Source organism: Acanthopagrus latus, chromosome 17, assembly GCF_904848185.1.
Source record: "Acanthopagrus latus isolate v.2019 chromosome 17, fAcaLat1.1, whole genome shotgun sequence".
In the NCBI taxonomy this organism is placed as follows: Eukaryota; Metazoa; Chordata; class Actinopteri; order Spariformes; family Sparidae; genus Acanthopagrus; species Acanthopagrus latus.
In genome coordinates this window covers 6,156,592-6,183,497 of record NC_051055.1, presented here as the reverse complement: position 1 = coordinate 6,183,497, position 26,906 = coordinate 6,156,592, and the positions used below count along the sequence as shown (strand labels likewise).

Below are 26,906 nucleotides of genomic sequence, written 5' to 3'. Positions count from 1 at the left end.
GCAATAAAAATGTATGACAAACATGTACTGAAGTGTGAAGTGTTTGTTGATAACTTTTTCTTCCTGGTTCAGGTGGAGCTTCTGTCTGGTGGAGTCAACATGCCAGTAACTCCCCTCAACGTGTATGAGTACGTGAGGAAGTATGCAGAGCACAGGATGCTGGTGGTGGCTGAGCAGCCTCTTCATGTAAGTAAACTTGTTTAAAATGTGACTCCCTACTAACTGCCACAAAGATATTCAGTGTTCTACCAAACTTCATCTCAAAGTGTGTAGGTTTTTTTATTGACCATAGACAAATGTTTTGTCAGTTCATCAATTAAGACAATGTCTGTGTGTTTCATAGGCAATGAGGAAGGGTTTGCTAGATGTACTCCCTAAGAATGCCCTGGAGGACTTGACAGCTGAGGACTTCAGGCTGCTGGTCAACGGCTGTGGAGAAGTCAATGTCCAGATGCTCATTAGCTTCACATCTTTCAATGATGAATCTGGTATGCTGCTGTCTTTAGATCTTTCACCGTCTTATCTCTGTTTTCTGCATTAACTCAGACAAGACAGATTTACTGTCCTACATGTTTTTTTGTGACATTGTAAGCAAAGACTTGTTCTTCATCCAACAGGGGAAAATGCAGAAAAGCTACTGCAGTTTAAACGCTGGTTTTGGTCCATAGTGGAGAAGATGAGCATGACCGAGAGGCAAGATCTGGTAAGTCTGTTCTCATTGGAATTCTCCTACTAAACAGAGACTGATCGGGGCTCTCGGCAGTGCTTAGCATTGCCATGAATTATGTGAGATGCATTACAGAGCATTCTCGGTCAGGTCCCCGATGCTGATGAACAATCTGAACAATGATTGTTGGGTAGCTACAGTAGTCTTTTAGTCTCTTTCTTAAACAAACTTTCCAAAACTTGTTATTGGAATGATGAAAATGTTTTTTTAGACTGTATTAGATGTCTTATTTTTAGCCCCGCTTACAGAGGCACAATAAGTGTGTTTAATACAGTCTAACTTGGTTAATCAAGTCAGTTGTAACTTAAGTCCAGTTGGGTGCCTTTGAGGGGACGCTAGCTGGGTTTTTGAGACTTCTGCCCATTTCATTCGGGACTTGTTAGTCTGGAAACATGTCAGTGCACAACCGGCTTACACAAGAGCCCCACTATAGTCTTTAATGGTTGCACCTTTTTTAGCCATGCATTCCAAATAGTAAAAAAAACAATGCAGGAGCAGTTAGGTGTTGGTCACTGAAATTTCAGCTCTTTGTGTTGTTTCTCCACATCTCAATCTTTTCTCTGCCTGTTCTGTTACTCTTAATTATCCTCCATGTTACCTACAGTGTACATCTCTTGCACAGGTGCAATAGAATAGGGATATAAATGAATTTGTCTTCTATTGGTTCCAACCTTATTTTGATTTATATGTGAGTAAAATGTCTGTTGCATCCTGTGGAGACAAGCCTTAAGTCAGGAATGTCATTCAAAGACATTAAGTGATGTGTACAACCAGCACTAGTGAATGCCAACCAGCTAAGACATATTCAATAATATAATTGGTTCAAAGCCTCTCTCTCTTGTTGCCCATTTTGGTTTTTACTCATCCCAGTACATACACATTTTAACAAAATAGAAAATATCTCAATTGCAAATGGAAAATGTGAGTAATGATTTTCCTTTTCCCCAGGTGTACTTCTGGACCTCCAGCCCTTCTCTGCCTGCCAGCGAGGAGGGCTTCCAGCCGATGCCCTCCATCACCATCCGGCCTCCAGATGACCAGCACCTCCCCACAGCCAATACCTGCATCTCACGTCTCTACGTGCCACTCTATTCTTCAAAACAGATACTCAAACAGAAACTCCTGCTAGCCATTAAGACCAAGAATTTTGGTTTTGTGTAGAGGTTCGACAGAAAAGAGTTTAAAAAAAAAAAAGGAAAAAAGAAAAACATGTTTACTGTTGTGTAATATTTACCTAGCTCCATTTTTCTAGATTTATTTTTTGTCTATACAATTTTATGAAATTCGACATACTGTCGCTATCTCCCCAGGCGGTAATATTTGTTTGTGTTGTGAACACAAACAGCTTGTTATTTTTATTTCAATTTTTATTGTTTTTTTTTTTTCTTTTGTGTTGATGAAGAAGAGGTATACAGTCCAGAACATTCCTGCATTGGCACTGTAAAATGTAAAGCCCACAGCCCTGCTCTATTGGCTTAAACCTTTGCTTCCCAGGAATGTGGTTTGACAGAAGGCTGTCTGCCGAAACCCAGCCAAAGATGACAGCAGTAGAAGTATTTAAAAGAAGAAAAGAAGACACTGTGATTATAAGTTTTTCCTTCCCTAGTAAAGTACTATCACTGACAGTTCACTGCTGCCTTTGTGGAAAGTCCTCTTTTTCTTGTACAGGGGGAGTAGGGAATTTCAAAATAAACTTGGATGCAAATAAGTTGTCCAGTCTTTTTTTCATTGTTTATATTAGGAGTAGTGGGGAATCACTGTTAGGTTAGTGTGAGAGGAGGCTGTGAACATGTCACAAAGTTTATACTTGCTAGACATCTGTTTAAGACCATTTACTCTTTTACCTCTGGTCTTCATAAACTACTGAGTAATTGCTGTTGTAGTGTTAATAAAATTGTCATTAGCTGTATTATTGAAATTATTGTAATCATGCAGTTTTACACTAGCTTGTTGAGCAAGGACGTTTTTGTATGTTTGCATTATATGAATAAAGAAATGTAAAAGAAAAAGCTGCAACTACAGTAAAAGTAATACTGTTTTAACGAAGAGTTAGAAAAAATACACTAAATCCAAGGTTTTCTTTAGTATGACTGTTCAGCCAATCACAGAGGAGAACTCGTGGCCCGTCCGTTATTGGAGCTGTCACGGCCCGTTTGTGTTGCCTTCAAATGAATTGTCAAAAAAAGGAAATAGTTGAATTCAGTTGAGGAGGCAGGGAAAGTCCGAGTAGATGACACCCAAAATCGGACTTTTTCCAAATTTTCTGCGGGTAAAGCACGTTGTAAACAACGTATAGCAAATATGATACAAAAAATGTTGCCAAATAACGATTTAATGCAATGGAATACCCGAAGCAATACCTCTGCCTAATAAAACACATAGTATATGTGTTGTTTTCAGAATTACAATAGCTACGAAAACAACATACATATTTTTTTTAAACTTTTGTCATATGACTGTTACAATGTACATTTAGCACTGCCACACATACGGATGCGATATTCAAAGTGAAAATCAAGTTTACAAGCAACAGTGAAGGCAACACTTCTCCTCCAGTCAAAACGGAGCCATATGAGGTGAACCTGCTTCACTCGCGGTCACAGTGGATGTATGGTGGTGGTCAGCTAACGTCGGCGTATTATCTTACAATGATATTAGCTAGCCCGATGGCTAGTTAGCTGTACGTCGCTGCAGCCTGTACACGATATAGGTAGCTAGCTGGCTGTCTGGCTAGGCCGATGTTGCTGGCGGAGGAGGGGATGAATTTATTGTCTTCCATCATGTCGAAGTCGTTCCGTTATTTTTAGCTAGCACCCTTGGCTAGCGCAGCTAATAGCGGTAAGCAAAGCGTGACTAATCGGTCTGTTGTCTGAAAAACAATAGTAATGGAGCAGTGGCAGGACGCGGCCTCTCAGCAGGTCAAGCTGCTTACAAGTCGTGTGAATGAACTGTTGTCTAATGGCCTGGGGCTGCTACGCTCCGAGCTCGGTGTGGATTTGGGACTGAAGCCTGAGCTTATTCCGCCATGGGTGATCCTCTTAGCGGCATGTACCGGGCTGGTGCTGATGGTCGCACTGTGGGCCTCAAGCTGCCGGGCTATCTTCAAGAAACGACCTGCTGTAAGCCCTGTGGACGACGGCCTTGAAATTAAACGTAGTGTCAGTAAACCTGTCAAGTCGGAGGAACCGAAGAAAAAGAAGAAGAAGGCAGAAAAGGTATGTAGAATAAATGAACCCAGTCTGCACCCTATCCTAGCTTGATAGCAGGACTGTTAGCAATGCTAGCTGTCAAGCTACCCCCACAGTGACAGTTGAATCTCGTCATAGCTAAAACCATAGCTAGCCCCAGGCTAGTGTCCGAACTAGCCCATGCTAGCCCTACTGTCAAATATGAATTGCTTGAAAGGAATGTAGCTGAAAATACTCATGACCCTAAACAGTTTTGTTCTTCACGTGTCTTCCAGAAAGCTCAGTCAAATGGAAGAGCTGTGGCTGAACCACAGGAAGAAGCCATTGTGTCGGAAGAGATAGTGCCACATCACCAGCCGCCCCCACAAGTGGTCAAGACGGAAAAGGTTGCAGAGGTAATTTGCCGTCCCAGTGACATGACAACACACGGGCAGAGACCTGAACATCTTGTGAGGTGGAATGGAGTGCCTAGGTTGTGCTTGTATAAATTATTGCACATGGCTCCTGTCGCTTGTCAGTCCCATCATTATTTCGTGGGTTGTCTTTCACGAAGAGCTGCTCAGAAATCCCCATTTTTTTCTCGCTGTCCCCTGCAATGATGTAACCAGGCCAGCTACCAGTGTTGGGTTACAGTTTTTAGCTTGCATATGCAGCAAAATCCAGGAGGATGGCTCCTGGCTTGGGACAACCTTTCATCTTATACTACACTCTGGATACTACAAAATAACACAAACGGCATGTCTAAAGGTCTCTGGAGTCAGGATGTATTTGGGTATACACTAAGAGGTGGAAATATTGCTAACAGAAAGGATATCTTGCAGATTTAGGGAGTCTTGGACAGTGGATGTAGTTTCACTTATAAATAGACGTGGCTTGAGCATACTCACTTGATTGAGTGTCCATGGTTCAGTCAGCATGGGGTCACTCGCCCAGTTGCTGTTCTTGGATGTGAAATCATGTGTCCTGCTTAGTATACATGCGCCATAGCCCTTTTGTCTTCTTTCAGCCCCTTTTCGCAAGTCCCGGGGAATCAAAGTCAAAGATACTGGTGTAATTTTAACCTTATGCCCAATGTTTCTCTTCTTAAAGGTGAAGAAGTCCAAGAAGAAGGCCAAACAATCCGTAAAGGAGACCAAGACAGTGACAGATGGCAAGGAACCAGAAGAAGGTGAAATATTATGAATTCCATTATAATCAAGTATTTTAGTCAAAGTGATATCTGGGTATAGTTGCACATATGGAGGAGGCCTATATTAGTTTTGTTTTTTAATGTAGCCACCATAGTCAGTAATCAGGTTACTGCACCACTTGGACAATAGCTAACATATGTGCTGTGTTTTTGAATTAATTTGAATGTGGCCTTGGTAAAAGAAAAACAGCCTTATTTAAAACAAACTTATTGCAGTAGAATGGGAGCTGCAGTGGACTCTCTTTCTCAGCAAAATATATTTAGCCTCTGCTTCTGTTCCTTTATCCTGCCCTAATCCATACCATGTTTCCTTACTAATCCCATAATGAACCCTACAGTATTTTGCAACTAATTCCTCACTGTGCTCAATATTACCTTTCAGGCACATGGGAGACCAAGGTCAGCAACAAGGAGAAGCGTGAGCAACGCAAGAAGGACAAGAGTTCCAGTGATGGCTCAGCCAGTCCTGGAGGAGGGGACACCCCTGTGAGCACTCCCCCGGAGCAGCTCAAGGCCCCTGTGGCACCTGCACCTGCCAACCAGAAGAAGAAAAAAGGTGCCTCTCAAAACTGTATTTTTTTTGTGTCTTTTAAGGCGGTTTTAAAAAATCAGAAAAGGAGTTTGCAACCTTACACTGCAAGATTTGTACTCCATTAAGACAAAGCAAAAACTCATAAGACCGTCTTGGATAAACAGCTTAATATGACACCTAGAGAGAGATATTTCTGTCTGTTGTCCTGTATAGGCTGTTATTGCATTTGGTTGGTGTCTTGTGGACAGGACAGACTATAAATAGAGGCTTTAGGGGAATTGTATTGAGTCTCGTGTGAGTTGTGTTTGTGCATGTGGTCCCTTCAACAGTAGGCTCTCATGGATGGTGCACTTGACATTTATTATTATGTTTTAAATGTTTTCTTTCCAGGAGAATCTGCAAAAGTGAAGGCAGAGAAGGTTGAGGCTGTTGTACCTCAAGGTAATTATCAGTAGAATATGCTTCATCTTTCATCATTGACTGGTCATATGTCAGTGCTCTGGGTGTCTTTCTTTAATTTCTCTAATCCACCCAAAGTTCATATGCCTTACTGGGAACTCCTGTAATGGATGAGTCACCTAACTGATCTGTTTATTCTGGCTGAGTACCAATTGTTTCTTTCTTGTTATTAGTTATCAACAGCGAGGTGGCAGCAGTTCCTGTTGCTATTACTGACATGGCTGTAAATGTTCCTGCTCACACCATTCCCACTAAGACGGTTCCCTGGGCAACCAATAGAGAACAAGCACCACGATGTACTGGTGATATTGATGGTAATAATGTTTTATCTCTAGTACAGAATTGATTTGTTGTTGAAACCTACATGTGCTAGTCTAATGCTTCAAGGCGTTTCATGAAGAAGTCAAAGGCTGATAACTCTATCACTGCCGTGTCGGAGGCAGTGATGCACTGATTGATAAGCTGGATTGGTATTGATGCCAGTGTTAACCACAATAAATGTGCCAGGTATCAGCAGATGTGTCTGATCTACATTAAAGTCTGTTTCTGAGTAACTGACACTATAACATATCGATATGATTGTAAAACAATTTATCTACCTGACTTGGGTTCAGAGTTCATTCAAATATCTACCTAAGAAGAGTTGATTTACTTCAAACTAGCTCTTGCAAGGGTTGGGCTTATATTAGAATTAGACTGGCAACATTTCATGGATTAGATGAAACGGATTAGAAAATATTTTAATAATTAAATAACAATTTAAAGTAATATTTCTAAGCAAATATGCAAAAAAACCACAAATGTGTATATACAACAAGAAAATAAGTTAACTAATATAACTGGCTCAATGGATGATTAAAGGATTAATTTAGCTGTTAATATTTTTAAATGAACATTGTCCGAATCTCTTGGGCAAGAATCTGAGGTAAAGGGCTACTGAAAGGTCTGCTTCAGTTCAGTGAGTAGAGCTAGCAATTATTTTGTTCTCCCCAGTTTCTATAGTGAATAAAAAATGACTGGTCAGACTTGATTGGCATTCTGTCAAAAGCTAGAAAGTTGCAGCTCAGATTGGAGGGGAACATATATAATTATCCTTTCAGTATGCAGCCAGAGAACTACCTTATCAAAAACCATGTCTGCACATTGTGAGAGAGCAGTTATTTTAAGCAAGCCGTGATATCATAGCATATGTGAAATGTGTGTGTTTCAGAGTCGTGGACTGTGATTGAGGCGGGGATACCCACAAGTGAGCGTAACCTGGTGTCTTTAGCTGGACTGAGTGCTGCTACTGCTGGTAAGTATACATGAAACTGTTGATGTGACACGTGCAGGTTGAGCCTGGCAAGGGAAGAGTTTTCCGAGGCTGCCCTCGTGGATGGTAGGCTGACTCCTTTTTTTGTGTCTTCTTAGAGCCCCAGCCTGTGATGGACCTGCCCTGGCTCAGTCAGCACAGAGTGGACGATGAGTGGTCTGGACTCAGTGAGGCCAATATATTGATTTTATATTGTGTTCTATTTAGCTTTGATGAAACTTTATATTTCTGACTCCAATTTGCACTTGTAAATATTGTCTGATGTTCTTTGTGTTTGTCAGATGGTGGCTCAGTCGACCCCAGCTCCGACTGGAATGCCCCATCTGAAGTCTGGGGCAACTATGAAGAGCCCACTCCTCAGCCCCCCCCTGCTCAGGAGCAGCCCATCCCTGAGTCAGCCAAGGCAAATCTGCTGATTGTGGCGGCTGTAAGTATGCTCAGGATCTGGGACTTAACTTGAATGTTATGTTTCCTAGAGGTTTTAGAAATGACAAGCCAGTAACTGATGACTCCCTTGGGTGCCTGCCCCTGGTCATTGACTGTGACCCCGCTGCTCAGCGTAGTTACTCAACACATCAACACAATAGACTGAGTACGCACAGCCTTTGTTGTGCTTTAGGTCTTTATTTAATGGTGAACAGAGGTGTGTTCTATAATTGTGGCAGATCAGACCACTTCTCAGGACTGAGGAGATCTACACAGATTATACTTTAACATGCTTCATAGCAGACATTTTGACTTGTCACTGCATGGGAAAAAATTAATTAATTGATTTGATGTATCTAAGTATAGTGGCATGCATAACTGTCTGTCGGTGGTGTTCTTAATACTACCACCAGATGGCAACCAAGTGCAGGATTTTCAACAAGTTCAGTTGGCGATTCAGATACGCTGCACTTGTAGCAGCTAAAGTGGCTTCAAGCAGTGATGAGAGGGCAAGATCAGTTTATTTGTATCACACCTTTCAAAGTGAAATTTGAAATGCTGTACATAATTAAGTTATTAAGATATAATAGAAACACAATGCAACAGAAAAGACTCATGTAAGTAAGATTTTAAGAGTAAAATGGACTTTACTGCAAGGCAAGTTTTTAAAGAGTTTTTAAAGTTTTTAAAAGACAAGACTAGAAAATAAAAGTCACAGTGCAGTTCAAAGCTTTAAAATTGCTTCAATGAAAAGCAGTGGCAAACAGGTCTTCAGTCTTGATTTAAAAGAGGTGAGAGTTGGAGCTGACTTGCAGTTTTCAGGGAGTTTATTCCAGATACATGGCTCATAATAATTGAACGCTGCTTCTCCACGTTTAGTTCTGACTCTAGGGACTGAAAGCAGACCTAAACCTGACGACCTCAGAGCTCTGGATGGTTCATAATGTGGCAGCAAACCAGAAATGTATTTTGGCCCGAAACCATTCAGTGCATTATAAACCAACAGCAGGATTTTGAAATCTATTCTTTGACTGACAGGAAGCCAGTGTAAAGATTTAAGAACTGGAGTGATGTGATCTACTTTTTTGGTCCTTGTCATGACTCGAGCAGCAGCGTTCTGAATCGGTTGCAGCTCTGGATCTTTTAGAGAATAAAGACAGTGTTACAGTAGTTACCACAGAGGGTTGGTCGAGCTCACTTCTCTCTTAAACCAAAGCCTCAAACTTGTTTCATTTTATAGGTGCAAATGATGACACAGTTAATGATTACTTACAAATGTTCAGACTTCATGTCATGTTCTATCCATGTCTGTTTGTCAGGACGATGATGAGGACGAGAAGGACAAGGGAGAGAGTGCTGTTGATGGCTCAGGCAAAACTAAAAAGAAGAAAAAGAAGAAGAAGAAGGCTGCTGAGGAGGCAGCAGGCCAGGTAACTGCTAGTGAGAATTAGCACAAACACATCCTATCTATCCATTCAGAAGCTCTTTATTCTCTTGGCCCAGGTGATCAACTAATGAATATTTTAGTCTTTGAAATATCCAAAGTTTTTTAGGAATTTGCTGCACAGTTTGACATAAACTTGGCTTGTGTCCTTGTCTCCTGTGAAGGGCGAGGAGCCAGAGAAGGAGGTGGCAACTGCAGCCTCGGTTAAGAAGCAGCCACCTGTTCAGGAGAATACCGCTACCGTCCAGCCTGTCAAAACAGCTGCTGTCGAGGTCAGTGCTGTTAATATCTGACTCGGGAGCTCATCATCCTAAAGAACCACAGGGCAGTTCCTGCTGTGTCAGTTTTAATATCAAAAAAGGATGTGAATAAACTATGTAATAATGTAATTCAGTCAAATTATATTGAGATTAGGCAGGTGAGCATACATTTGCATTTTTCTGTAACTGTAACAGGTTTATGGATTTTAATGTAATCAATAATTATCATGTTTCCTCCTTTCTTACAGGCCAGAGTGGAGCAACCAGTGAAGGACAACATATCCCAGAAACCCCCTGTCACACAAGTGCCACAGAAGCCAACTGATGGTGAGCCCACTGCCAAGCAGAATAACCTCTCTGCTCCAACACAAAGTAAGCAGATTAACCACACTGAAGGCAATACAGATTCCTGAGGGTAAGGTGCAATCACCCAGGGTAAAATACCTGATTGAGACATCTCCAACTTACACTTCAATTCTAAATTGAGGCCTATGATGAAACCCACGTTTTATCATAAAATAATGCAATTACTTGATAACTTGTGAGGTGGTAGGCTCCCCTTAAAAAAAGGTTGTCTGGTTGCCTGGGTTAGTGATTTATGGAGGTGGAGGAAGTGATGGAGGTCTGAGAATTATTGCTAGATGTCTGATCTGTCATTGTGAAATGGCCTTCCCAGCTCCAACCAGCATTTTCTAATCTAATTTGTTCAGCTATTTACAAGGTAATTACAATAACAGACATTAGCACATGGGCGAGCTCACTTATTGATACAAGTTGTTGGTGGTGTAGGTATGAGAAAATGTAGGTCCAAAAATGTTTCGGATTGAATCAAGTTCTAATTCCTTTAAGATGCTTACTATTATCCACATAATACCATACATTACAGTACATAATTAGAAGGCTATTGTGGATTTGTTTTTAGTGTATTTAGTGCATTTATTGGTTGTGAACCTTATTTTGTCATTTCACACAAAAAAAAACTTTTTCAACCACAGTTAATGCTGCTTATTGCTCCTTACTGAAGCTGAACCAAGAGCAGACTTGTTTCTATGTACCCTCCTTTTCTGAGCGTCATTCTGTGAGCCATCATGCCAATGTGACACTTTTGGAAAATAATGGTAAGAACAGAAGTTAATGAAATCTGTTCTCAGCAGTGAACCAAATGGAAGTGTGATCTTACTGACTTTGTGGTGTGAATCACATGTTTGATGTTGGGTGACTAATTTCTGTCTTTTTCTGTCTCTCAGAAAAACCTGAGGAGATCCAAGCGCCTAAGCCGGCAAAGAAGAAGAAGGCGAGGAGAGAGACATGAGACTGAGTCCACTCTGCAGACCTCTGTATGCAAAAGACTTCATATCCTGTTTATGCAACACCTTTTGTGAGAAGAACTTTGAACTAAGGTCTCCATGATGGACTTAAACCTTAAAACCTGTCTGGAAATTGAAACGACTTTTATACACCGAGTGTCAGCCGATGGATCATTGAAAACTGAACCTAGACGCAGTGCAATCTAATGTAATGCGGTGTTAATGATTTTTAAGAATGCATTTGATACTCTTGATTGTGTCTCCTAATTCCACTGAATCGAAATACTGATTGAGAGAGCTGTATTGTAGTAATTAGACATTTAGAAAATACTGATCATGTTTAGAAATTTGATGTTGTGGTGGCTAACGGCTGGAGTTTACTGTGTAGAGAATGAAAGCGGTCAACATGCATCAGGTCACATAACACTGGGCCATAATGATGAACTGGCCTTTGCTTTTGCGGTCTTTTATTTTGCTCTTACATTTGTGAGCCCCGATGGTACAGTGAGTGGAGAGATCAAATGTCTGTCACATCAACGGTTTGGCTCAACAAGGGTGTAAACATATGTCACTTGAATGATACTTGAGCATCATTGGGTGCAGTAAAGGGAATCATGGCTGCTCTGTATTTTTGCATTCTTATCTGTGACTACAACAGTTCAACTGACTCAGTCCATCTGGTTTGTCCCTTGTCTGATGTTGTACTGCGGTGTTTCGAGACAACTGTTTCCTTGCTGTTCTTACTATCTGTGACTGCTTTGTGGCCAGAGCCGTGTGGGAGCTTCTGATCGTAGGTGTACCATTGCAGTCATCAACATCTTCATGATTTTCCACCTGTGGTTGATTCGAAAGTCTTCGGAACCTTTTGTAAAACCTGTTTGTAATAAAAGAAAAGCTAAAGCCATATGTAAAAAGACTAAATAAAGGCCAGTTTTTCTATGTTTTGGTTTCTGTATATTTTTAGGTCGGCAACCCACTACCGTATTGTACTCAAAGAACCAGTGTGGCAAAAGGCTGTCATTAGTTGTCTGGGAAAAGCTTCATGCCTGCAGGTTTAAATATAGAAAATAAAAGCTAGCTGTACAGGAAATCAAAAAAGAAAACATGACGTTTGGATTAAAAGAAAGGAAACGTCAAGGGACATTAAATATGCAGGAGAACTATTTCAAATTTGAACACTGTCACAATGCTGGTTAAAGACACTACCTGTAATTTCTAGATTTAAAGTGATCCAGCTTCCTCTCCAACATTCTGGACATTCCGGGTTACATCACCGGATTTGATCCTATCTGGTCGGCCACACGCTCCCTTGTTTATCATCAGCGGGACTGGTTAATGCGCCTTTATCCTGCTCCGTCAAGTTGACCAGAATAAGACCGGAAGCAGGAGGAGCCGCACACCTGCAGCCTGTTACTAGGCAGTTTGAAAACGGGGTCTTAAAATTCACCAGAACAGGAGTCTGGGGCATTGACGTGGCCGGAAGCATGTCTCATGTGTTATTACTTTTGCAACTAAATTTTAATGCACAGATGATTGAATGCCTTACTGGATGTTTTAAAATAGGCAACTTCCAACTGCTTTTTCTTCTACATTTTGTAAACTAAACACTCGAGTAAATGAGAATGTATTTGCTCGATACGTCAGTAATGTAAGGCAAAATCTGAGCTATGACACCATCTTAGAGAGACTTTTTCCTTTCTTTACTTTTTACTAAAATAACAACTGATAGATGTACCTAATTATGCAAAATGTAAATGTAATTATTATCGGGGTTTTATTTTGAAACAGGAAGTGGTATTTTTACTCCGACGCTAGCTTGATGCCCGCCGCTCCGCGCCGTTAAGCCGCTCACGGTGATAAGTAGCGGACAGGTCAGACGCAGTCGGGTCCCAGTTCGTCATTCCTCGGCGTGCACCGACGCTCGGCGGACGCGGACAGGACAGCGGGGTCCGTCTCTTTTACGAACACCGAGGTCGCCTCTAAATGCGCGCTCAGTCGTGATAAATCAGACAAGATGATGATCTCCCCGTGGGACCGCTGGTACTCCACAAGCTGCTGTCTGTGCTGCCATGTCCGCACAGGAACCATCATCCTGGGGGTCTGGTACATGGTGAGCAACGCCTACTGCCTGTCACTCACTACACACATGTAGACATCCAGAGACACCGTATGGGAAACATGACCTCATCAGAAAGCATTCACACAGTGTGCAGGAGCTTATCAAAAGGATGAATTCTGGAGTCTGTTCCATTATTATTATTATTATTTAAAAAAAAAAACCTCAAGTCTTACTACCTGGAAATTATCACATTTTCTCCTCTGTTAAAAGACTATACAAGTGAACTTTAAAGTATAGCCTATATTTTGTTATATTTATTCATTTGTGATGTATATACATTGACAGTAAGGTTTCTGATGTGTTTGTATACCTGTAGAGGCCTGTAAAGGAGTAATGTTTTTAATAGAATAGGTATTAATCACTGAGTTTTAGTGTAAGGGATGCTCTACATGACTGATTGTATCCTTCAGATTGGGAACCTTTCACATATGAAACAGCAGTGTTGGCCTTTTTGTGAAAAATGCAGCTTCATTTTGTGCTGTTAAACTCTTCATGTGCGATGTCTTCTGCTGAATGCGTCGCACCGCTGAAGTGAACGAGCAGGAGAGGGTTAACTAAACCAAACACCACATGTGGAAAAATCCTCCCTCCGCTCCCTATGAATAAATTAGCACTCGGGCTCTTCAGGTGGCAGCTTTTGTGTCAGGCCGCCTATTGACTGCAGAGAATTTTCCATCACATTCACCTGATCAATGGGCATGTATGAGTCATCTGCATAATGAGCTGCACCAGCAAGACCAAAACAAAGACCCACGTATTTGCCTGCTTCTGCTTCAGATATGTAACCTAACATAGCTGCACTATTTCTAGGATAGGCTTTGGAAATAACCATTTGGAAATAATGCATAGAAAATATTGGTATTACAACCTTTACACATCGGAATACCTTCAGCATCTGCCCTTTTCTCATTCTAACTATTCCACTGACACCTGCCCATATTAGCCCCTGCCTGCCTGTCCATATTGTCGCCTTCATCTGCCCATATGTCCTTTCTTCCCTAAGCTCATCAATGCCGTGGTGTTACTCATCCTGCTCACAGCGCTCAGCGATCCTGAGCAGTACCACCTGACCAGTGCTGAGTTGGCCAATGACCTGGATGTCATGGATGACGCCAGTAAGTAGCCCAGAGGGCCAGTACTCTCCAGTAAATGTCCCATAAGTGGTATCACAAACCCACTATCAATCTGAATTGTTGTGAGCCTTTGTATTCCAGAACCGCAGCAGCTTTTCTTACATATAAATGTATGTGCCTGTTGGTATCCTGTAAGGGAACTCCATCTGTCTCTCTAGTGTTTCAGTTTCACCTGAAACGAAATCTCCTACAATTGGCCATGACAGATGACTTGATCTCTGCTGGCGGGCTGATTGGCTCAATAGGGTTGTCAGCTGACTAATAGAATGATTTATTGTGTTGTTGGAATGACCTCACACGTCCGTCTAGATCACCGTCAGCACCTCATCGAATCAAACACTTAAAGCCACAGACATGCAAGCATAATGTCCATCTGTGCAGGGCATTTTAAAAAAAAGCCTTCTTAACAGACCAGGTGTACTGGAACAGTGTGACTGAAAGTGGGCCGCAGCACATGCTGCTGGTAGCCTCTGATTGGGAGTGACTGTTTTGTCCCTGTTCCAAGTGATTAGGGTTTCCCATGATCCATCACAGCAGGCTGCCACCCCAGCATCAGAAACACTCTCAGCCTGAAAGACGGAAAGCAAAACACTGTAATGTTGTTCAGTTATTTTAGTGCTGCACATTTTTAAACTTCGGATAGTCTGTATTGGTTGTAAATATGCTGCTAACTGAATAATACGGCTGATGATCAACTAAAATGTGATTCTAGATCCTATCTTTTTTCAACCAAAAAAACTCAGCATGTGTTTGAAATTTGGCTTTTGTTGAAACAGACACTAGTCCTTATTTTTGGCGCATTGGCACAAAAATACCATTCAAAGCAGCATCAGAGCATGTGCAGCAGCCAGTTGGGGCTTCAAATATTAAAAAGCAGGACATTAAGCTGTGAGATAGATGGAAAATAAACCAGCAAGCGATGAACAGTGCTCTCTGACTTTTGTGGGAAATACATTGATTTGTTCTCTTGCTAAGAGTTAGGTGTGAACACTGATACCACTAGTACCAAACAGCAGTCATTAGTGGCAATTAGCTTAGCTGAACCATCATAAAGATTGGCAGCAGAAGCTCACGGTTAGCATATCTCTTTCCAAAGCTAACAAATAAACCTCCCATCTCTTGTAAAGCTAGTAACTTACAGCCTCTGTTTGCCAGGGAAACTTTCCTGTAAACATACCAATTGTTTTATATTTTGATGTCTTCAAATTAAAGAAACAAGATTTCACGACAGTGAATTAGCTTCAGAGGAGGTGGTAGCCTCATTTTGTTATCTTCGTACAGAGCCAAGTCAGCTTTCCCCATTGCTTTCAGTCTTTACTCTCAAATAAAAGTAACTCCCGGTGAAACTACAAATAGTTGTTTCATTTCTTTATGTGTCCAAATTGATCAGATGTCATTAATTGTGATAATAAGTGAGCTTTAGAAGAGTTGGTGAGCAGATTTTGTTGTCAGAACCAAGCTAGCTGTCGTCCCCTGCCTTCAGCGTTTAAGCTAAGCTAATCTCTCAACATTCCCATGCTGTTGTTTGGAGTGAAAAAGCTTGATAAACCCCCTGTACACTACATGTCCAGTACCAAATGACCGGCAGACAGCTAGCTAGTGATCACAGTGGAGCATTTAAGTGCTAAATAGCCAAGTATTTTTAAAGAAGTCAATGGAAGCCAGAAACAGAGTCAACAGGAAAGTGAATGTCGGCCAGACTCATAATTCAAAATGAATGCTAACGTAGCTTTATATTGACCAGATTTGCATAAAGCCACCTTTTTGTTTATAAGTTTGCCATATCTGCTGAAAAGGTGACAATAATGTCAATGTTGTGTTCACAGCTCGTTTCCACAGGCAGCAGTTACACAAAACTGCAGGTCTAAAACTCTCTCAGCTTTTTAATTGACTTGGAGGCTTTGTGCTTTCTTCTCTATTGACGGCATCTTGGTTTGTTTTGGGTAATTGGTGTTTGATTTTCTAAAGGCCCGATTGTGTTCGCCCTTTGGACGTTCAGCTAAATTAGACTGCCTCCCTGTATACTTTCACAAGTCCTTTTATCCGCAAATGCGATTCAGCCTTTGACTCTGAGCTACAAAATACTTGGGTTGTAAGAGATGTCTGTGGCATTTTAATGAGTCACAGGGCAGAGAGATAGTGAACTGAATTCAGATTTTTTTCCCCCCCATTGGTGCCACATGTGCTGTATTTTGCTGTATTATGCTTATGTAACAGAGTGATGTTATGTTATTATCTGGTGCTGATGTGAGGTCAGGCTGACATGGAGTGAAGTAGAGTAAAAGTTAATTCCATATCTGATCGGCAGATGCAGCTTGTCATTTATCTTCTTGCACAGAATTTCTATTCCCCAGATCAGCGGAGCATGTAAGGCTCTAATTTCAGAAATTTGATTTGGCATTGAATGTGCCTCAACCAAAGTGACCTTACACTGACTATGACTGACTTTTGATACTCCCCTCTCTCTCTCTCTCTCTCTCTCTCTCTCTCTCTCTCTGCAGACATGTGCATTGCCTCAGCCATCTCTCTGCTGATGATACTCATTTGTGGGATGGCAACATATGGTGCATACAAGGTAAAGTAACGAGTCATTAGATTTTTCTTAATGCTGTTAATGCTACTCACAAAACCCTGCTGACTACAACTGAGTATTCTGTGCTACTATGCACTAATCCTTTGTGTGTGTGTCTGCGTGTGTCCAGAAGGGGAAATCAGAGAATCTTCAGTGTTTTTCAGAATACTTGAACAGGCATGAATGTGACACTCTACTACTCTCTATTTTTGAAGTCTTTAAAAAAGGCAACAAATCCAAACAGCATCCCTCCTGCTTTGTTACCTTAAACACACCGTAATCTCCCTGCGACCCAGTTCAAGCTCAGATTTATGTCCGCAGCACTGGTTTAAGAGCTCAGCTCTGCTAGAAGACATCAGCCTATAATAAATACCTAAAACACATATCTCTGTTTCAGCTGCGTGCCGCTTGGATCATCCCGTTCTTCTGCTACCAAATATTTGACTTTGCTCTCAACACCCTGGTTGCTGTCAGCATTGTGGTTTACCCAAACACCATCCAGGATTACCTGCAGCAACTGGTAAGAAAGCTGCTCTCCTCCTGTGAGCCAAGTCAGCCACATTTTGCAGCAGGATTAATGACTTTGTTGTGGTTTTTGCAAGCATTTGATGTCTCGTGTGTCATTTCACACATGGATACAGCTGCAGCCGCCTCTGCTGTCCAAAGACCGCTGCTCTTTTTACCTAACGTGAAGTCTCGGCTGCTCCTGTTTTTTTACAGCCTGATAACTTCCCCTACAAAGAGGAGATTGCCGCCCTCAGCAACGTGTGCCTGGTCCTCATCGTGCTGCTCTTCATCGGCTGTATTCTCAGCTTCAAGGTGATGTTTTTTTTGTTTTAACATATTTTCTTCATACTTGGAAGCTGCACTTACAGTTCTTTGCAGTTTTGCCCGGCTCCCAGCACATTTTCTTTTGACAACAGAAAATATGTGTTATACAACCTCGTCATGTGGGCTCGTGCTTTTTTTAAAATAACTTCCAGCCCAGATGCGACTTTATGTTGACTTAAATGGAGTAGAAATAGATTTGCTTCAACCAATTTTGAGAGATAAAGACCCCAAGTAAGACCTGACAATGAACGAGCCTGAATAATACCAGGACCATGGAACCGAAGCAGCCAAATTAAAGTCAGATGTGCTTGTCCTGCTGTGAAACAGGCCGATAATGTTACTTCAGACAACTCATAGTTGAATGGTATCTACAGTAGCTACGTGTTGCTGTTGTTTTCCTCACATTATTGGCAAGATTTAATATCACAGTGATAACCTACTTCAGTCAGTCACTTGTGTATTTTTAACCGTGCGGCTCGAGTCTAGCAGTGGCAGTGTCAGTTGATCCGCCGCTCGGGCCAGACTGAAATATCTCAGCAACTATTAGATGCCATGACACGTGTTACGGTGGTACATACATTCACAGTACTGAGAGCACTCTGCTAAATGGATGAGACAAAATTGTGTCGTTGGCTCTACTTTGCGATAATCAGAAAACGCTGGCACAAAAACACGCTAACCAACACAAATTTTAAAAATAAATGAACAAATATAGTAATGTTGATGCTGTCATATTGTCTGTGAAGTAAAACATGGTCTTTAATTATGTTGGATCCCTGTTGGGTCTAAGCCTTTTCTCTAATAACCAGCGGTGAGCCTGAGATTGTAAGACAAACTGCTACAGTCGACAACAGCAGCTGATAACATGGTTTGGACTGCCATAGATAAGAGAATCCCTGTGTACTATCCCTATCTGCATGTGGATCAGCTGTTGTGTGATGCAATCACAGCATCATCATCATCATCATCATCATGCTGTCAGTATGAATTGCTGCGGGCTGGGAGCTAAACTGAGTGATCCCTGTCTCTCCGCACATGGACCTGTGCATATTCCTGTGAGGGCAGTTAAAATAACCTAGCTGTCAGAGCACAACGTGGCTCCTTAATTGGGTTAATACAGAAGTTACAGAGCTCGGTCTGGCATTGCTTTGTGCTAGCCGATGGCTGTAGCAGATGGTGTTGTGTTTGGCCGGGATGTTCCAGTAGCAAGCTCCCCGCTGAGAGCCAGATGATTCCTGGATGACAGAGGACAGCAGCAACTTGTTTTTGGTACTCTGAAGTGATGTATAACCTCAGGCTAGAACGTGAAAGCAGACTGAATGGATTATTATCTATATCTGATGTTGTTTTTTTTTAAGTATTAGAGAGTTTATTTGGATTACACAACAGTCTCTTGTGCACCATCAGACCTGATGTGCATGTTGTCATGGTGCCTTCTGTGTCTGACACCACAGCATCTCTGGAGATGAGAGAACTCAATTATCTTTAGGAACATTTTGACGCATGCATTTGCATGATAATGAGGAAAACATGTTTTTCTTGAACCCATGTTAAGCAACCCTGTACCTTGCAGCACCACTGTAGCACAGAGGTGCTTTGAGCTAATTGCTAGCATCAGCGTGCTACCATGCACATGTTTGGCTCTCGTAATTTAAACCATGTTTTTTACCCCTCAAAGGCACTGGACAAATTTACAAATTTAAGGAATTGTCAATTTTGTAACAATTAATCCTAAAAGAGATAAATGTCTGTAAAAAAAATAATCTTGGTAATCTGTTACACAGTTGTTGAGATATGTCTTGACCAAACTGGTGGACATACTAACATTGCCATCCATAGGCCAGGACACTAGCATGGCTAACAACCACTTGTGTGTCATTACGTGACGATAAATATTTAACCAAACCAAATAATTGTGCACCATAACCCTTAAGTAGAATTTAGGATTAGTAGGATTTAGTTAAATAATAATTGATATTGATGACAGGCAGTTCAAGCTTCTAATGTCTGTTTTTTTCATTCTTTCCATCAGGCCTACCTGATAGCATGTGTGTGGAACTGCTACAGATATGTGACCGGCCGCGGCTCCTCTGAAATCCTGCTCTATGTCACGACCAATGACACCACAGTAAGTCAGCTCTGGTGATCTAAACTCTACCATGTCTTTGTGATAACTTTATTGGTGCACTATGTAGTTTGGGGGAAAAGAAAGGTAATCAGGAGAGAAAGATCTTCATTAGCTGATTTACTTTTTGCCTAAACAAACTAATTAAACACACTCGTCATTTTCAAGACTGAATAAACTGAATAACAAAATGACAGTAAAGGACAACACAGTTTAACGTTGTCTATAGCTGGAACAGCTTCTTTATTCAGTTATAGAAAAATAATGAATGTTTCTCAGTTTGTATAATTACCTCATTAGTATTGTAAATATAAAGATTCAGAATTTGTATTTATTCTCCAAAACTACATAGTGCCCCTTTAAATAGATTTAGGATAATAATGGAATTCTTTGGCACAACACAGTGGCGTTTATCACAGTTTGGTTACGCAAGCAGCATTTATTCGTACGATTAAATGTGGTTGGTTGTTGGTATGTTTTCACAGGGTTTGTCGATAATAAGAAAAAAACAGAATACCACCAGTCTTTTGTGCTGAACTAGGGATGGAAGAGCATCAACACTGGGCTGCGTCTATGTTCTGTTTAGCTTTTCAGATCTCTGGTTAGGGTTAAACAAAAAAAATAATAAATTTGCTCCGCAGACCACCTGTGTGAATGCTAATCACATTTTCCGATGAGCTGTTAAAAAGCTCTGCATGGTCTGAGCACTCTCACGTCAACACTAATATTAAAGACACTGCTAGCTCACATGCAGTGTACAGCTGAAAAAACATTTTTTTTTTGTCAGCATTAACTGTAAGAGAAATATCAACATGTTAGAGTGAAGAGGAGAACATGAAACAAAAATATCATCTCTGTGCATTTGTGCTATATGTTACCATATTCATAGTCCGTTAAACTACCCCTTCATGTCTACACAGTCATCTAGGGATCCAACATAAAACAATATGTGATCTCGATGTGCTCCTTTCTTTTATATCCAATGACAACAAACTCCTGTGGAAAAATGGTTTCCTTATTCAATCCAGACTGTTTCCATCGTCTACGCAGGCTTCCTCTGCTCGGGCCAGTCTGGCAGCTGAAAAGTCATCATGTTGGGGGAGGAAGGAAGTATAAAGTGGGGCTGTAGTAGCAGGTACTTTCACACAGGCTAGCATGGACGAGTGACAGACTTGAACAGAGAGCTGAGGCTCCATGCTGGCAAAGTCATTATGACGGTGGCTGAGGCACAGTAGTAGTAGTACAGTAAGTGAGCTCTGTCTGAGTGCTGCTGGGTCTCCTGTCGGTGTCCTGTTGCCCAGGTCTGGCCCTCTGACCACTGTAACCACGCTGCCCACACACTCGTTACAACTACAGGGCAGGAGGGAGAAGAAAAATGAGGCTGTAGAAACGCTAAATGAACTGTTTAGACTGCCACGTAGTTCAGAGGAGTTCAGCTGTGAGAAATTGTGTTTCGGCACATACACATAAGGAGCTGTCAGTAACCGGCTCCATTAAGACTGCTATTTGACCTCGCAGTCTGTCGGGTTTCACAGGTGTTTTTGAGGAACCCGTGCTCCTCAGTCTGCAGCGTGAGACTCCTCCGAAGTGTAACATTCCACACAATTTGAAACAATCCACCACGCTCGACAGCTTTACACTCTTAATGTGATGTATTTAATAAACAGAAACGTTCACAGGCTCCTGACGGGCAAAACACCTGAGCTGTAAAGAGAGAAACAGAAGGCAGCTCTCCAACTCACCGACATCATTAGTGAGAAGTGGCAGCAGCGTGCCCCTTCATTTCCTCACATTATCCTCACCTCTGCAGGTGTGCTTTTTCAGTTAGAGCCAGACGTATTTAATTAGAGCTCCCCGCATCCCACGGCCACATCTTTGGCTGTACGTCAGTTAGGTCAAAAATCCACTAATGTGTTGCATATGAAGTGAATTCCCAGACGTAGAGGAAAGTCATCCACACCCACGCAGGGGCATTATATGGCAGAAGTCAAACAATAAGTAACCATTGAAAAGCCTTAGTGTCCACGCTGCCTCAAAACATTCAGTTGACTGAATTTGAGAAGGCAATTTGAGTTAACTCTGTAATGTTTGAAATTATTAATTGAATTATTAAGTCAGTTAGACTTTCTTAGACAATTCAGCTCCTTGAAATCTCTCTATTCAACATTAATGCGTCATCTATAATCCATTCTCCCTAAAATATCTAGTTTACCTGATGTAGTTATGTAAGCTTTATTACTATTTTGATTATAATTATAACAACAGCTGTATCACCTACTGGACGAGCTTCATTCTAGAATTGTTACAAAGATGAAACCACTCCCAGTATTTTTTTCAAAAAGTGTAAAAGTGTGAGTGGGTAAAGACTGAATTCAATACTAATCTTAAATTTGACTTGTCTTCGTTAAGTCCCACTCGTCCCTTAAATATTGTTGCAACGGCTGTAAATATTAATTTTCCTCAGAGGCACATACTGATAAAGGTGGCAGGTTTATGACTTGAAATCTTTTTGTAATTTTTAAACGTTGGGACTTTCAGTGACAGTGGATTTTATAGGATAAAATTGTTCCTTAGATTCCACCGGATTTGTTTTAAAATGATACGCCTGTAAACTTTATGCACAGTATAATTTCTGCCCTTTGGGGTCTCTCAGTCAAAACAAATAAAAAAACAAAAGACGCTGATTGATGATGTTTTGAGGCAGCATGGATTCATGGGAGTTGTTGTCTATATTGTTAAACAACCACCATTGCTGATTAAACTCTGTCTGACGTGCCCCAGGCGGACGAGGTAATGTTTTAAAGTTTTATTCACGTTATGTTTCTCCAACTTCCCTCCTGACCCATCTGATGTTTCCTGTTTCCATGGTAATTATAGTGACAGGAGATCAAATCAAACAGTCAGTTTTTTTGCCAGAATTGGAGCAAAACATCTCCTTACATTGTCAGTAGAAGTGAAGGAAGAACAATCAAAAGCCCCATGCTGAGGCAGGAGAAGCCAATAATAAAGCGGTGTAGCTTCTCGATATATTGAGTATACTGGGCATCCATCACACCTGACATGTCTGCTGGGTCTTTGCCCTCTAAAGCCAGATTCATTTCTGTCATTCTGAGAATGTGTTTTTGTCGTTTCTGTCAATTACAGGTCACTACAGTTCAAGTTAGCATTGATCCATGCAGGAGGATCCAGTCTGTAGCAGGGGCTGTTAAAGGTCATTGATTACTTAATGTCCATGTCACCTTTAAGAGATCAGAATGGTCCACCTTCACAAAGGGAAGAGGCAGTCTGTCTGTGTTTACTGAGGCCCTCAGTGACTCATTGTTTGGAGACAGGTCACACATATGGTGTTGTTGTATATGAAGTCAACTGAACCATTGAGAAAAGCCTCCAAGTCTGTTAGCCATCGCGTCAACAGCAAAACCAGATTGTTGAGTCACACTTCAGATGTTCTGACTGCACACCGTCAAATAACCAGGGAGACGATCAGAGAAGGGGGATGGAATCGCAGTTTTTTTAAGGCAAAACAAAACAAAAAAAAGATTAATCATTTTCTCTCCTAATGGTACGGCTCTTTAGTTCTGCATCTGTCATCTGCAAAGTTACCGGACACTAGACACTGTCTCTGTACAGCTTTAAAACTAAATCTGGATTTTAACACCTTCTTTTGTTTTCGTTTTCTCCCCTGGCATAGTGTCCTATATCTTATTCACCAGCCTCGTTATTCAGGACACTTTCTGTGTACCACATCAACCTTTTTGGTTTAAAACACAGATTATTTGTTTGGCTGCCACCCTGCAGACAGATGATGACCAGAACACAGCTCTAATCATTTATCAGTCAACAAAACATACCGTATCATATTGTTCATAGGGCTGCAGCCTACAGCTTCTCCTATGCTGTCATCCACAGTAGCTCTCTCACCCCAGTCTCATCATCACGCATCTATCTGTGCGGTGCGGCCACATAAACTTGTTTTTTATTCACACAAGCTATTCAGTATTTGTAACCGTGTCGTCCTTGCTGAACCACAATACATCCAAATCCATTCTCTCAGCCCACATTCCTTTTCATTTCTCATGATTGCTTTTTCGCCACAATTCCTGCATCGAGTCCTGTGAATGCGATCTTGTAAAGTGTGACCTCCTGTTGGTGATTAGTACAATCTTTTAACGTCTGCAAGAATTCCAGTTGCTCGAAAGAAGGTACTGTAGAGTGAAGAGTAACCAGAAAACTAAGAAAGTTTGAAAGAAAGAAGCATGGTTGCTGTCCCCTGCAATATGGTAAAATGAAACTTTATGATCCATGAAGTGTAAAAAATTAATTTGGAAACATTTGAATGGATTTTTTAAAAAACTTTTTCAAGACTTTTTTAACAATACATGGTGCAATAAAGAGAAGAAATGAACTATAATAATAATTTGAATTATTTTTGCCATTTTATAGGACTCCTTTTAGATAATTCAGTCAGTTGATTCATTTCAAAGTGCTTCCTTCCTTTTGATTTACTCTGTGCATGAAATGTCCCACGCTAATTAAGTTGACTTGCCTTACATGCCTCAGTTTAGATCTTACATAATCATATTTGGTTCAAATGCTTTAGTTTAAAGTATTTATTGGGGAATCATGATGTGCCATTTGAACTCCTAATCCAGAGCACCATTTTTATTTTTATTAATTATTTTTGTCTGGACTTGCACCAATCCTAATGTAAAATATGTTGCTTTATGGCTCAGAGATGGACAGACTTATCCTAATTTTCTATTTCACACTCGATCGACCCCACTGGTTTTAAATGATACCTTCAGGAAGTCACATGACAGAACAACTAAACTAACCAAAAATCTGTTTTTCCTCCTCCTCGTCTCCAGGTGCTGCTACCTCCGTATGACGACAGTGTCAGCGTCCCGCCCAAGCAGGCTCCTCCCCCTTACACCACCGCTACAGCATGAAAACATTCCCGGCATCCTGCTGACTGGACCCTGCTGTTGATGAAACCCCAGTGAAAAATGAATGCACCACACTGCCTCTCCGGTGTACAGTATATTCATAGATATATTGTTGCTACACACACACACGTAACAGTACAGCCATGCATGCCCTGACACGAAATCATCGCACACGCGCATACACACAACTCCACCACCACCGTGACCTCTCATCCCTTTCTGTTATTTATTTATTTATATGATTGATGCTGTAACTCTTCCGTGTATCCATTCTGTTTCTGTCAGTGTTATACCAGAAGTGATGCGCATTTGTATGCATTTGAACCTGGATGGAAAAAGGCACTAGAAAGTTTGATAGATGATTCTATATATTTCTACTTATGCTGTGTGTGTGTACCTGTAACAGTATTTTACGTGTCCTACCTTTAATAGACATATTTAACTTGTGCACTAATGCAAAAACAAGGATCTTATTGCCCAGAGTAACGCATGAAGATCATGTGTTTCCCGTCTGTCTCGTCTCTGCTCGTGATCAGGGTCGGATTGCCTTTATTCGTAACTTTCTCTCCGATGGGGTGTGCTTTCTGTAGATCCATGTGTGAGGTCTCACCTTGACTGGAAGTTTTTTTCCAAAGAACTGCATCTGCCTGTATTCTGACATGATCAAAGAGCAACCTAGTGTATATCGAACATATCACCCTCTTTTACTGTTTTATTCAACTGCAGACAGAGTTGTCTTGTGTTACAAAAAATCACGAGTGTTGAGTTGTGCTGGTTGACCTTCATAACTTTTAAATGTTATTGTGTGTTTCTACTGATTGACGAGAAATGTCTCGGGCTGATGTTTATCTATTTTGACAGCGCAGAAGTAGCACTGATCTGGAATCAGTTTGCTCTTTCAAGTCTTTGTGAATGAGTTACTCGAGGGAACCTGGTGCAGTGACTCTAGATTGGGCCTCTCTACAAAGGATCTGCAGGATCTCAATAAATGTGGAACCCGGTTGTGTTTTCTCTATCAAGCCAATGGGAGCTCCTGGTCTGCGTAAACACACAAGTCTGTTCCACCAGATGCAGTTATTGGCAGGCTGCTCCCTGGACCCAAAATGTCCTGCAAGGACACAAAACTCAAACACTAAGACTGCTGCTGTATGAAGAATAAAGATGTGACATTTATTTGTCTATTAAAATCTGATTTCACTGACAGATGTATGTGTTTTTATTTTGTTCAACTTGGTCTACTAAAATGAAAATTCAGCCCTTCGCTTCTAAGCTTCATGCTGATAGAAAGTAGGATGGTACGTAGTGCGTACGGCAAAACAACCTTAAAGCATTCTCAATAAAACAAGAAAAAAGAAAAAACAAACACATTAGATGGCTCCGTACATCCTGTCAGGCATACTCTGTGTTTACAAGCCCACAAATCTGAAAATTGATCTGAAAAACATTAATTATTCCCTTTCAAAAGCTGGAATCTTCACTGTAGCTGCTGAGCTAAAACCTATGCCTCATCTGAGGTGAGTGCACAAGCTCGACTGCACGCTGAAGGTGAAAATGACTTTTTATTTAAATCTGGGATCTTAAGACTTGGATTACGCCAGGCAAGATGTTTATTTATTTACCTTTTTGTTCATTTCCGCATCTACAGCAGTTGTTCTCTAGAAATGTTTTGTAGTGTTAGAAACTTTGCCCCACTTAAAAGTTAGTTTATGAGCAAATGATTTAAAAGTAAAATGTTTCTGATTGTTTGGGCAGTCTGCCTGGAAACTGCCACTGTGAGGTAACTGTGTATAAACGTGCTCATCGTGTGGCGGGCAGGTATCCCCACAGCGGTTAGCTCTTCTCTTCTTACCAGGTCTTTCCATAAACTGCCGCCTGAATGAGGATGTTGAGAGTTCGTCCAAGCATCACTTGTAAAGTTACAATGCACCTCTTTCACAGTGGCTGTGACCTGCTGGACTGCAGGACAGTGTAAGTGAACAGTATTTCCTTGTTAGGGGGGAAGACTTTAAACATGATAAATGTCTGATGTCAGTGTCTTAACAGCATTTCTTACACTTAGTAGAAATTAGTGGACCTAACTAAGACAAGTGCGATTTCTGATCTGTTCAAACATATCTGAGCCTTTAAAATCAAATGAAAGAAGAATTTCGATTGGAATATTTCAATGCAAAGTTGACTGTGAAACATTGTGCACACGTGATTTGTATACACACCTATTTGGAACACAGGAGGGATCCCTTAAATATCAGAACCACATGCTTTCAGTGTCCCTCAAAGGAACAGTACAACCCAAAACAAAAAAAAATCAGTCCTTATCTTTTCACCCTTATGCCAAT

At 41.1% G+C, this 26,906-nt stretch overlaps 3 protein-coding genes across 14 annotated transcripts in view; all 3 read left to right on the top strand.

Annotated features, from left to right (window-relative positions):
- The window catches only part of ubr5 (ubiquitin protein ligase E3 component n-recognin 5), a 29,706-nt gene extending 27,269 nt beyond the window's left edge, over positions 1 to 2,437 (top strand). For 8 of the 9 annotated variants that reach the window (XM_037073970.1, XM_037073965.1, XM_037073966.1 and 5 more), the window contains 4 exons: positions 73 to 186; positions 344 to 488; positions 618 to 703; positions 1,676 to 1,888. In XM_037073970.1, the coding sequence (XP_036929865.1) occupies positions 73 to 186; positions 344 to 488; positions 618 to 703; positions 1,676 to 1,888 (558 nt within the window). Of the gene's footprint in view, positions 1 to 72; positions 187 to 343; positions 489 to 617; positions 704 to 1,675 lie in introns of all 9 variants that reach the window. The other variant, XM_037073964.1, reaches the window with a different exon arrangement.
- Positions 2,438 to 3,290: 853 nt separating this feature from the next.
- On the top strand, positions 3,291 to 11,785 carry LOC119006506 (protein LYRIC-like). Of its 2 annotated transcripts, none has more exons than XM_037075268.1 (13): positions 3,291 to 3,942; positions 4,191 to 4,310; positions 5,005 to 5,083; positions 5,487 to 5,660; positions 6,027 to 6,077; positions 6,269 to 6,409; positions 7,306 to 7,389; positions 7,506 to 7,574; positions 7,689 to 7,834; positions 9,153 to 9,263; positions 9,442 to 9,549; positions 9,786 to 9,909; positions 10,785 to 11,785. In XM_037075268.1, the coding sequence occupies exons 1-13, from the start codon at positions 3,613 to 3,615 to the stop codon at positions 10,847 to 10,849; spliced, it is 1,602 nt and encodes a 533-aa protein (XP_036931163.1). In that variant the 5' UTR covers positions 3,291 to 3,612; the 3' UTR covers positions 10,850 to 11,785. The 2 variants fall into 2 exon arrangements, with proteins under 2 accessions (XP_036931163.1, XP_036931164.1); XM_037075269.1 differs by having other exon boundaries at positions 3,292 to 3,942; positions 9,786 to 9,864.
- A 621-nt stretch (positions 11,786 to 12,406) lies between these two features.
- On the top strand, positions 12,407 to 25,775 carry LOC119005338 (lysosomal-associated transmembrane protein 4B-like). 3 transcript variants are annotated; one of them, XM_037072875.1, is made up of 8 exons: positions 12,407 to 12,954; positions 13,967 to 14,078; positions 16,598 to 16,671; positions 17,066 to 17,188; positions 17,389 to 17,487; positions 19,532 to 19,627; positions 22,769 to 22,835; positions 24,493 to 25,775. In XM_037072875.1, exons 1-8 carry the CDS (start codon positions 12,859 to 12,861, stop codon positions 24,510 to 24,512), a joined length of 687 nt encoding a protein of 228 aa, XP_036928770.1. In that variant the 5' UTR covers positions 12,407 to 12,858; the 3' UTR covers positions 24,513 to 25,775. The 3 variants fall into 3 exon arrangements, with proteins under 3 accessions (XP_036928770.1, XP_036928773.1, XP_036928772.1); XM_037072878.1 differs by lacking the exon at positions 22,769 to 22,835 and adding an exon at positions 20,675 to 20,759 and having other exon boundaries at positions 12,408 to 12,954; XM_037072877.1 differs by lacking the exon at positions 22,769 to 22,835 and having other exon boundaries at positions 12,599 to 12,954.
- The last annotated feature ends 1,131 nt before the right edge of the window (positions 25,776 to 26,906 follow it).

What these genes read in the sequence shown, in the direction of transcription:
- LOC119005338 (XM_037072875.1), top strand. Translation starts at nt 12,859, where the DNA reads ATGATGATCTCCCCGTGGGACCGCTGGTACTCCACAAGCTGCTGTCTG. An exon ending in TCCTGGGGGTCTGGTACATG is followed by an intron (nt 12,955 to 13,966) that starts GTGAGCAACGCC and finishes TTCTTCCCTAAG; the next exon opens with CTCATCAATGCCGTGGTGTT. An exon ending in CAACATATGGTGCATACAAG is followed by an intron (nt 16,672 to 17,065) that starts GTAAAGTAACGA and finishes TCTCTGTTTCAG; the next exon opens with CTGCGTGCCGCTTGGATCAT.
- LOC119006506 (XM_037075268.1), top strand. Translation starts at nt 3,613, where the DNA reads ATGGAGCAGTGGCAGGACGCGGCCTCTCAGCAGGTCAAGCTGCTTACA. An exon ending in ATCTGCTGATTGTGGCGGCT is followed by an intron (nt 7,835 to 9,152) that starts GTAAGTATGCTC and finishes TCTGTTTGTCAG; the next exon opens with GACGATGATGAGGACGAGAA. An exon ending in TCAAAACAGCTGCTGTCGAG is followed by an intron (nt 9,550 to 9,785) that starts GTCAGTGCTGTT and finishes CCTTTCTTACAG; the next exon opens with GCCAGAGTGGAGCAACCAGT.